The sequence below is a fragment of the Chiloscyllium plagiosum genome, chromosome 3 (genome assembly GCF_004010195.1).
Source record: "Chiloscyllium plagiosum isolate BGI_BamShark_2017 chromosome 3, ASM401019v2, whole genome shotgun sequence".
NCBI lineage: Eukaryota > Metazoa > Chordata > Chondrichthyes > Orectolobiformes > Hemiscylliidae > Chiloscyllium > Chiloscyllium plagiosum.
In genome coordinates this window covers 120,504,163-120,515,556 of record NC_057712.1, presented here as the reverse complement: position 1 = coordinate 120,515,556, position 11,394 = coordinate 120,504,163, and the positions used below count along the sequence as shown (strand labels likewise).

The 11,394-nt window shown below is 43.8% G+C and overlaps 1 protein-coding gene across 1 annotated transcript in view; it reads left to right on the top strand.

Annotated features, from left to right (window-relative positions):
- Positions 1–11,394, top strand: part of ppp1cb (protein phosphatase 1, catalytic subunit, beta isozyme) — a 112,897-nt gene that overhangs the window by 57,016 nt on the left and 44,487 nt on the right. Inside the window, exon 3 of the mRNA XM_043687219.1 lies at positions 2,227–2,457. Coding sequence (XP_043543154.1) covers positions 2,227–2,457 — 231 coding nt within the window. The remainder of the gene's footprint in view (positions 1–2,226; positions 2,458–11,394) is intronic.

The window sequence follows — 11,394 nt, the reverse complement described above, 5'->3', positions numbered from 1 at the left end:
ACCAGGTAGTCACTGAGGGAACGGTCTTTGCGGAAAGCGGAAATGGGTGGGGGGCGGAATATATCCCTGGTGGTGGAGTCCATTTGGAGGTGGCGGAAATGTCATCGGATGATGCAAAGGTTGATAGCGTGGAAGCTGAGCACCAGGGGGGTTCTGTCCTTGTTACGGTTGCAGGGGTGGGGTTTGATGGCGGAGGGACAGGATGTGGACAAGATGCGTTGGAGGGCATCTTTAACCACGTGGGAAAGGAGATTGCGGTCTCTAAAGAAGGAGGCCATCTGGTGTGTTCTGTGGTGGAACTGGTCCTCCTGGGAGCAGATGAGGCTGAGGAATTGGGAATACAGGATGTCATTTTTGCAGGAGGTAGGGTGGGGAGAGGTGTAATCTAGGTAGCTGTGGGAGTCCCATTTTTCCGTTCATGGCTCTGCAATGTGTGCAAGTTGATTTCCTTCAAATGCCCCATCAAGTTTTGTTCAGAATCGTTGATCATCATCCTGCTACCTTTAGAGTGTATCAGGTCATTACCACTAGCTGGACTTTTACAAATAAAATTCTTCCTCATTCTTGATGCTTTTCTTGCCCATAACATTTACTCTTTGATAACTCGTTTCTTGTGCAGCAAACTATGGGGCTTAGCTTTATTTTTGGCAAAGAAATTAGAGCTATAAATTCTGAACTGATTTCACCCAAGTATGTCAGAGCTCAGGCATCCACACTATTGTTTAATGCTAACTTTTATTTACACAGTTCCCTTTGCTCCTTCACCAGTTCAGCTCAACTCAGAAGAACATTTGGCTTCACTTGCTCTGTTTTTGGATCTCCTGCCACCCTACTTGGAATTCAATTTGCTGTAGTTTTATTGACTGAACTTAATTCGTCTGTCTGTGTTCCTCTGACACAGTTGACTGTTTTTATTGTGGATGTCACCACCAGGAGGAGCAAGAAGGGTTACCGCTGACATCACTATGCAGCGACCGAATGTCAAGTACTGCCTGTCACAAATATGGCGCTGCCCATGTAGTCGAATGCCCATGTTAATCGAAGCTTTCCTTCCTGTTAAGCAGTCAATTTCTCTCTCTTACTTCATAATGGACTAAATTAGTGCGAGGAACTGAGAAGGCCCGACAGGTGTCTGGGTTAGCATTGGAGGGTTTGGTCGTTCCTTTTATAAACTAAAACATGGGGGCAGTCTGTACATGCGACAGCATCCATTTTACCTGCTTTGCTGGTGTTTGGGGTATTTTGAAGTTTTGCAATTTATGACACCCTTTAACTTGATGTCCTCTGCAAACAATAATGTTTCTTTATTCTTTCATTCAAGTCACTAAATGTGAGTGAAGAAGAGAAGGCAGTGCACATGCCTGTGAAATGCCACTTGTCGCGTCCTGAGAATCCAAGAACAACCCCTAAAACAAATACGAGAGAAGTCCTACTGGAGTCGAAACGTTAACCTGATTTCTGTCTCCACAAATGCTGCCAGACCTACCAAGTTTCTTCAGCAAATTGTGTGTCTCTGATTTTCAGCCTCTGCAATGTTTTGCTTTTATTTGAGAGAACAAGCCCTGCATTGCCTATTCGTCTCTTCCCTCCACAACATTGCTAGTTCTTTATAAGAAAATATTCTACGCAACTTTGTGGAATCTAACTTTTGCTACCAATCACTCATGCACATTGTTATCAAATGTCTTGTGCATTAATAGACAATTCCCTACCCCTACCATGCTGTTCAAAAATTTGTAAAGATTTTTAAAAACTTAATGTATTCAATTTTTCTTACTTATCGTGGTATAGTTTTGTGATTTGCACTTCATCTTATTTAGTAGCTTTCTAATTATCTAGTTTTTATGCTTTAGAAATGGAAAGGAGGGAGTGGCTTGTTTTGTATGAATACTAATAATCCCTGTATTTGGAACAGGAGATATTGCTGCTTCAGCGTTCCTACCAGGATTTTAAGAAAAACTTGAACTCTATTAAATGACTATCCTGAATTTGAACCTGAAATGATTATCTTGAACCGTGTGGTTGATTCTCATTTCATTTCTCTTGAACTTGAATCCCAAGTTTTTGATATTTTTCTCTGAAGTACCACCGTCTGACCAAATCTTTCTACTATAAAAGATGCAATTTAAAAATACTGGAACGTGTATTGCAAATGAAACAAAATGGTATAAACATTGTAATGGTTTCCGGAGTCTATTCAATTCTCAATTTTCTATTCCATTTTAGGTGACATTCATGGACAGTACACAGACCTCCTGCGATTGTTTGAATATGGAGGATTTCCACCTGAGGCAAATTACTTGTTTTTAGGTGATTATGTAGATCGAGGCAAGCAATCTCTGGAGACCATTTGCCTTCTACTAGCTTACAAGATCAAATATCCAGAAAACTTCTTCCTTTTGCGTGGAAATCATGAGTGCGCCAGTATCAATCGTATCTATGGCTTCTACGATGAGTGTAAGTATCTGAGTTATTGCTTCTCACTATTTAACTTGTTAAATGATGGTATTGCTATTTTGTATGATATTTTCAGTGGGTATAATTAGTGTACATATCTCAGGTTTTGCTATGTAATTTGTATCTTTAACAGTCAAAGACCATGATTGACTTGCAGAATTGCTTAAAATAAAGTATTGAAAAGATTCTGTTGTTCCTGCATAAAAATAAACTTGTTTTGCTCTGCAAAACTAACTTCAGTATTTGCTCACCAGCGTTCATCAAACGTGAACAGGATGCAGTAAATTAAAATTCTGGACTAATATTCCATTATAAACCCACTGACTCCCACAGTTAACTGAACTATACATACTTGCACTGTGCTGTGCTCTATTCCGTTCTCCCAGTTCCTCCATCTCCAGCGATGATGTCACCTAAGGGCACACTTTCCTCATTCCTGAAAAAGGGCTTATGCCCGAAACGTCGATTCTCCTGTTCCTTGGGTGCTGCCTGGCCTGCTGCGCTTTTCCAGCAACACATTTTCAACTCTTCACTTCACATAATCTAATTTACTGCATTTGCTGCTTACAGTAATGTATGTTGGGGAAAAGATGCGTAGACTGAGTGTCCGCTTCTCACTACGTCTACATTCTGCCCATAAAAGTGACCCGAAACTTCTAGTTGCCTATACATACTTGCACTGTGCTGTGCTCTATTCCGTTCTCCCAGTTCCTCCATCTCCAGCGATGATGTCACCTTTGAAAAGGAAGCCTCTAAAATGTCCACCTCCTTCCTCAACCAAAGATTCCCCAGCACCATTGTTGACAGGGTGCTCAAGCAGGTCCAATTCATCTCCCGCACTTGGGCCTTCACCCCCTCTCTTCCCTCCCACAACAGCAATTGGGCTCCCCTTGTCCTTGCCAACTGTCCAACTAGCATCCACATCCATAAGTCACTGGCTGCCATTTCCACCACAAGACACACATTCCCTTCCCTTCCCTTCTGCAGGGACAGTTCCCTCCGAGACACCCTGGTCCAATCTTCCTTAACTCCCAAACAGCATGCTCCGTCCCACCTAATGGCACTTTTCCCTGTAATCGCCCAAAGTGCAGCATTTGCCCATTTGCCTCCTCCCTCCTCAGTATGCAGTGGCCAAAATATTCCTTCCAGGTGAAGCAGCGCTTTGCCTTCACTTCACATAGGAGAAAGTGAGGGCTGCAGATGCTGGAGATCAGAGCTGAAAATGTGTTGCTGGAAAAGCGCAGGCCAGGCAGCACCCAAGGAACAGGAGAATCGACGTTTCGGGCATAAGCCCTTCTTCAGGAATGAGGGAATTGGAAATGCGATAGGTGGAGGGAGGGGGAGGGGCGTGGGGAATGCCGGAGTGGGATGGGGGCGGAGAGGTCAGGAAGAAGATTGCAGGTTAGGAAGGCGGTGCTGAGTTCGAGGGATTTGACTGAGACAAGTTGGGGGGATGGGAAATGAGAAAACTGGAGAAATCTGAGTTCATCCCTTGTGGTTGGAGGGTTCCCAGGCAGAAGATGAGGCGCTCTTCCTCCAACCGTCGTGTTGCCATGGTCTGGCGATGGAGGAGTCCAAGGACCTGCATGTCCTTAGTGGAGTGGGAGACGGAACGTTTCAGAGAACACCTCTGGGACACCCGGACCAACCAACCCAATCACCCCGTAGCCCACTTTTATCTTAGCCTGCTGGGCACACTTTCCTCATTCCTGAAGAAGGGCTTATGCCCGAAACGTCGATTCTCCTGTTCCTTGGGTGCTGCCTGGCCTGCTGCGCTTTTCCAGCAACACATTTTCAACTCTTCACTTCACATAATCTAATTTACTGCACTTGCTGCTTACAGTAATGTATGTTGGGGAAAAGATGCGTAGACTGAGTGCCCGCTTCTCACTACGTCTACATTCTGCCCATAAAAGTGACCCGGAACTTCTAGTTGCCTGCCACTTCAAAACACCACTCTGTTCCCTGGCTAGTATCTGTTTCAGGCTTGCTGCAGTGCTCCAGCAAAGTTCAGTGTAAGCTGGAAGAACAACACCTCATTTTCAACTTGGGGACCCTACAGTGTGCTGGACTTAATTCCAATTTCAATAACTTTAGGGCTTGAATTCTCCTATGTCCTAGCCCCCACCCCCAAACACAAGCCTTTGTTACCACATATTCTGCTATTGCACACAACCCGTTGTTAGCCACTAACCGTTTCCATTAACAGCTGCTCATCCTGGAGGAAAACATAGCTGGTCTAAATAGTAAGTTTGCAGATGTTATAAAGATTGTTGGAGTTGCGAACAGTGAGGAGGTTTGTCACTCAGTTGGTGGCATGCACTGAAAAATGGCCGATGGAGTTTAGAGACATAGAGATGTACAGCATGGAAACAGACCTTTGGTCCAACCTGTCCATGCCAACCAGATATCCCAACCCAATCTAGTCCCACCTGCCAGCACCCCGCCCATATCCCTCCAAACCCTTCCCATTCATATACCCATCCAAATGCCTCTTAAATGTTGCAATTGTACCAGCTTCCACCACATCCTCTGGCAGCTTGTTCCATACACATACCACCCACTATGTGAAAAAGTTTCCCTTTAGGGCTCTCTTATATCTTTCCACTCACCCTAAACCTATGCCCTCGAGTTCTGGACTCCTCGATCCCAGGGAAAAGACTTTGTCTATATATCCTATCCATGCTCCTCATAATTTTGTAAACCTCTATAAGGTCACCCCTCAGCCTCCGACGCTCCAGGGAAAAAAGCCCCAGCCTGTTCAGCCTCTCCCTGTAGCTCAGATCCTCCAACCATGGCAACATCCTTGTAAATCTTCTCTGAATCCTTTCAATTTTCACAATATCTTTCTGATAGGAAGGAGACCAGAATTGCATGCAATATTCCAACAGTGGCCTAACTAACTGCAACATGACCTCCCAACTCCTGTACTCGATACTCTGACCAATAAAAGAAAGCATACCAAACGCCGCCTTCACTATCCTATCTACCTGCGACTCTACTTTCATGGAGTTATGAACCTGCACTCCAAGATCTCTTTGTTCAGCAACACTCTCTAGGACCTTACCATTAAGTGTACAAGTCCTGCTAAGATTTGCTTTCCCAAAATACAGCACCTCGATTTATCTGAATTAAACTCCATCTGCCACTTCTCAGCCCATTGGCCCATCTGGTCCAGATCCTGTTATAATCTGAGGTAACCTTTTTCGCTGTCCACTACACCTCCAATTTTGTTGTCATCTGCAAACTTACTAACTGTACCTCTTAAGCTCGCATCCAAATCATTTATGCAAATGACAAAAAGTAGAGGGCCAAGCACTGATCCTTGTGGCACTCCAGTGGTCACAGGCCTCCAGTCTGAAAAACAACCCTCCTCCACCACCCTCGGTCTTCTACCTTTGAGCCAGTTCTGTATCCAAATGGCTAGTTCTCCCTGTATTCCATGAGATCGAGCCTTGCTAACCAGTCTCCCATGAGGAACCTTGTTGAACGCCTGACTGAAGTCCATATCGATCACATCTACCGCTCTGCCCTCATCAATCCTCTTTGTTACTACTTCAAAAAGCTCAATCAAGTTTGTGAGACATGATTTCCCACACACAAAGCCATGTTGACTATCCAGAATTAGAGCTGGAAATGTGTTGCTGGAAAAGCGCAGCAGGTCAGGCAGCATCCAGGAAACAGGAGAATCGACGTTTCGGGCATAAGCCCTAATTATACCTTTTTGGAGTTAACTTCTGAGCATAAATAACTGTCCCTCAGGATTCCCTCCAACAACTTGCCCACCACCGACATCAGGCTCATTGGTCTATAGTTCCCTGGCTTGTCCTTACCACTCTTCTTTAACAGTGGCGCCACATTAGCCAACCTCCAGTCTTCTGCCACCTCACCTGTGACTATCGATGATACAAGTATCTCAGCAAGAGGCCCAGCAATCACTTCTCTAGTTTCCCAAAGAGTTCTCTGGTGCACCTGATCAGGTCCTGGGGATTTATCCACCTTTATATGTTTGAAGACATCCAGCACTTCCTCCTCTGTAAAATGGACGTTTTGCAAGGTGTCACCATCTATTTCCCTACATTTTATATCTTCCATGTCCCTTTCCACAGTAAATACTGATGCAAAATACTCGTTTAGTATCTCCCCCATTTCTGCGACTTCACGCAACCTTAATCCAGCCAAATGTGAGGTGATGCATTTTGGAACGTCAAATATGGAAGAAAATTATATAGTGAATGGTAGAGCTCTTAGGAGCATTGATATGCAGAGGGATGTGGATATACAGGTCCACAGATCACTGAGGTGGCAGAGCAGGTAGGTAAGGTAGTAAGAAAGGCCCATGGCATGCTTGCCTTTGTTGGAAAGGGCATTGAGTATAAGGATAGCCAAGTTATGCTGCAGCTTTATTGAACTTTAGTTAGGCCATACTTGGGGGAACATTGCTTACAGTGCTGGTCATATCACTACCAGAAGGATGTGGATGCTTTGGAGAGGGTACAGAATAGGTTTACCAGGATGTTGCCTGTTATGGGGGATTTTTATCCATGACAAAAGGTTGGCTAGACTGGGTTCATTTTCACTGATATGCAGGAGGTTATGGGGAGACCTGATAGAAGTTCATAAGATCGTGAATGGCATGGATAGAATGGAAAGTATGGGGCTTTTTCCCCCAGTGTTGAGGGGTCAGTTACTGGGGGACACGGGCTCTAGTGCGAGGGGGGAAAGTGTGCAAGGCAGGTGTGCAAAGGGTGTTGCGTACCTGGAATGCATTGCCAAATGAGGTGGTGGAAGTAGACACAATAGCAGCACTCAAGAAGCATCTGGACAAATACATGAATCGGAAGGGAATAGTGGGGTACAGATCCTGTAAGTGAGGACAGTTTTAGTATGGAAAGACCAAAATGTGTCGGTGCAGGCTTGGAGGGCTGAAGGGCCTGTTCCTGTGCCGTGGTGTTCTTGTTCCTAGCCAGATCGTTATCCATTTCTTTCTCTGTCCAGTGGTTTTTCTCTTTCTTGGGGCTCTATCCCCATCTGTCGTACACTCCTTACTCCCTCCCCTTAACCCTGGAACCATTCTTGTAAACCTCTTCTCCATTTTACCAAATACATTCAAGTCCTTTCTAAGATATGGTCCCAGAATTATGCACAGCACTCCTGGGGAGGTCTTATGTGGGTTCAGCTTTAAGTGAGTAGGTGAAGATGTGACTTTGGGCTATAATGTGAAAGATGCAAAATTATCCATTTGGCCAGAAAAGTAAAATAAGTATTATCTAAATGGTGAGATATTGTAGAGATATCTGGCTGTCCTAGAGTGTGAATCACAAAAGATTAATTCGGCATCTGTATTATTGCAATCCAAAATACTGTATGCTTATTATTTTCTCTCTGCCTTTCCTCTCACCTTTTAACTTATGCAGATGTACATGTAGGGGTCTCTCCTCTCGCACACTCTTCAGTGCCTACTATTTTGTATTATCTGTTCATGTTCATTGTACCAAAATGTATGGCCTCGCTTCTCTACATTGAACGTCGTCTGCTACTTCTCTGCTCATTCCTCTGACTTGTCAAGTTCCAAAGCTACCCTCCTGACCGTTTAGAATTCTCCCCATATTTAGTAATCTGCAAAATTACCCACTGTATTAAGATCTACATTATTTATATATAAAATAAATGCAGACAGCCAGGCGAAGTAAGGGTTCCAACTCCTCGGGGGGCCGCTACTGCCATTTTTTCTTTGGCTTGACATCTACCCATTAAATTTATTGCTGCTTCTTATCAGTCAGCCAATTTTGTATCCACGTTACTACTATCTCAGTTTCGTCATGCAACAGACTTGAGCACTATCGAACACCTTTTGGAACTCTGTGTACCACATTGACAGCCTTGATGTCATCACCCTTTTTTGTTCCCTTATCGGGAAAAAGATGTTGGACTTGAGTCCCAATATGTCGTGTATTCGAATACCATCCCGCTGCATGAGCCAGGATGGGTCCATTCACCCACCATACTGTCATCATTGATTTTTTAATTGATTTCAACTTACTTTTAGATTACATTAGATTACTTACAGTGTGGAAACAGGCCCTTCGGCCCAACAAGTCCACACCGACCCGCCGAAGCGCAACCCCCTCCATTCCCCTACATTTACCCCTTTACCTAACAGTACGGGCAATTTAGCATGGCCAATTTACCTGACCTGCACATCTTTGGACTGTGGGAGGAAACCCACGCAGACACAGGGAGAACGTGCAAACTCCACACAGTCAGTCGCCTGAGTCGGGAATTGAACCCAGGTCTCTGGCGCTGTGAGGCAGCAGTGCTAACCACTGGGAGAAAAACAGTCATTTTATGCTGCTAATAGGATATTAGAATACACTGACTCAATGTGTTAGATGTAACATGGCTTTCAAAATTTAATTGGGTAATTATATATAAAAAAAGGTACGGTTACAAGAAATATTTTCAAAGCCCTTTTGTTTTGGGACCTTTCGCATTGGACTTAAGACAGTGAATGTAACTCCTTTGATCAAGAAGAGATGGAAACAAAGTAGGAAAGTATAGTGAGTTAGATTGACATCTGTGGTAGGGAAAATGTTAGAAGCTATTTTTAAAAAGTTCTGGCAGGGCACTTAATCATCGTTAAAGGGTAATTAGCATGATTTTGTGAAAGGGAAATTGTATTTAACCCAATTGAGTAGAGTTCTTTGAGGAAGTAACATACTATGGATAAGAAGATCTGTTAGATGTACTGCATTACTGCAGAAGGCACTTGATAAAATGCATCAAAGATTGTTGTGGAAAGTTTAATGGTGTAGGGGATTGCAAATTGGTATGGATAGAAGATTGGAGACTAACAGGCATAAATGGACCTTCAGGTTGACAAAATGCAACAAGTACAGCAGTTGGGACGTCATGTTGTGGTTGTTCAAGACATTGGGGAGGCCTCTTGTGGAGTACTGTGTCCAGCTCTGTTCGCCCTGTTAGAGGAAAGATATTACTAAGCTGGAGAGGGTTTGGAAAAGATTTATCAGGTGGTGGTTGGGAATGGAGAGTTTGAGTTCTAAGGAGAGGCTAGATAGGCGGAAAGGACTTGAATGCATTTGGTAACATGGAGAAGACGTTTACAAGATAGGCTGAGACTTTTTCACTAGAGCATAGGGGGTTATGGGGTGACCCTATAGAGGTTTATAAAATCATGAAGGTATAGAAAAGGTGGGGTGGCACAGTGGCTCACTGGTTAACACTGCTACGTCACAGCGCCAGCGATCCAGGTTTGATTGCAGCCTCAGACGACTGTCTGTGTGGAGTTTGCACATTCTTCCTGTGTCTGCGTGGGTTTCCTCTGGGTGCTCTGATTTTCTCCCACAGTTCAAATGACATGCAGGTCAGATGAATTGGCTGTGCTAGGGTATGGGGAATGGGTCTGGGTGGGTTACTCTTCAGAAGGTCGGTGTGGACTTGTGCTGAAGGGCCTGTTCCTACACTGTAGGGATTCTTAAAAAAAAAAATTTCAAGACCAGACGGCATGTTTTTAAGATAAGTGGAGAAAGATTTTAAAAAGGACATGAGGGGCAATTTTTTTTGGGAAAAGCACAGATTCGCATGTAGAATCAACTTTCAGAGGAAGTAGTAGATACTGATACTGTTAGTGTTTAAAAGACGTTTGGATAAGTACATGAATAAGAAATGTTTGGAGGGATATGGGCCGAGTGCAGCCAGTGGGAGTAACTCAGTTTGGGATTATGGTCAGCATGGACTGGTTGGATGAAAAGATCTGTTTCTGTGCTGAATGACTAAGTCGTATGTCACAAGAATTGGGATTAGGACTTCAATTATTTGTTTAGAATTTATATAATAGGCTTGAATGAAGGATGGAACATATGTTTACAACGTTAGCAGTCAACATAGGTAGCAAAGCAAGGTGTGAAGAGAAAATGAGGATACAAAAAGATAAGTTATGTGAGTGGGTAAAGATATGGTACAATGAAAAAATGCAAAAATTATCCATTTTGACAGGAAGAATAAAAGAACTTGAAATGATGAGATATTGTAGAGTCACAGGGCTGTACAGAATTGGAAACAGACCCTTCGGTCCAACTCTTCCATGCCAACCAGATAGCCTTGAATAATCTAGTCCCATTTGTCAGCATTTGGCCCATATCCCTCTTAAACTCTTCCTAATCACTCTATCCAGGTGCCTTTTAAATGTTGTAAGTGTGCCAGCCTCCTCCCACGTCCTCTGGTAGCTCCTTCCATACATGTACCATGAAAAAGTTGCCCCTTAGGTCCCTTTTAAATCTTTCCCCTCTCACCTTAAATCTGTGCCCTGTAGTTCTGGACTCCCCTTGTCTATTCACCCTATCCATGCCCCTCATGATTTTATAAACCTGTATACGGTCACTCCTCAGTATCTGACACTCCAGATAAAACAGCCCCAGCCTATTCAGCCGCTTCCTATAACTCAAACCCTCCAACCCTGGCAACATCCTTGAGTCTTTTCTGAATCCTTCAAAGTTTCACAACATCCTTCCGATATCAGGGAGACCAGAATTACATGCAGTATCTCAAAAGTGGCCTAACCAATGTCCTGTACAGCTCCAACATGACCTCCTAACTCCTGTACTCTGTGCTGACCAACAAAGGCAAGCATACCAAAAGCCTCCTTTGCCATCCTATCTACCTGCAATTCCACTTTAAAGGAACTATTAATTTGCACCCCAATGTCACTTTGTTCAGCAACATTCCCCAGGACCTTACCATTATGTGTGTAAGTCCTGCCCTGATTTACATTTCCAAAATGCAGCACCTCCCATTTATCTAAATTAAACTCCATCTGCCACTCCTCAGTCCATGAACCCGACTGATCAAGATCCTGTTGTACCTTCTTCGCTGTCCACTAACACTTCCAAATTAGGTGTCATTTACAAACGTACTAAC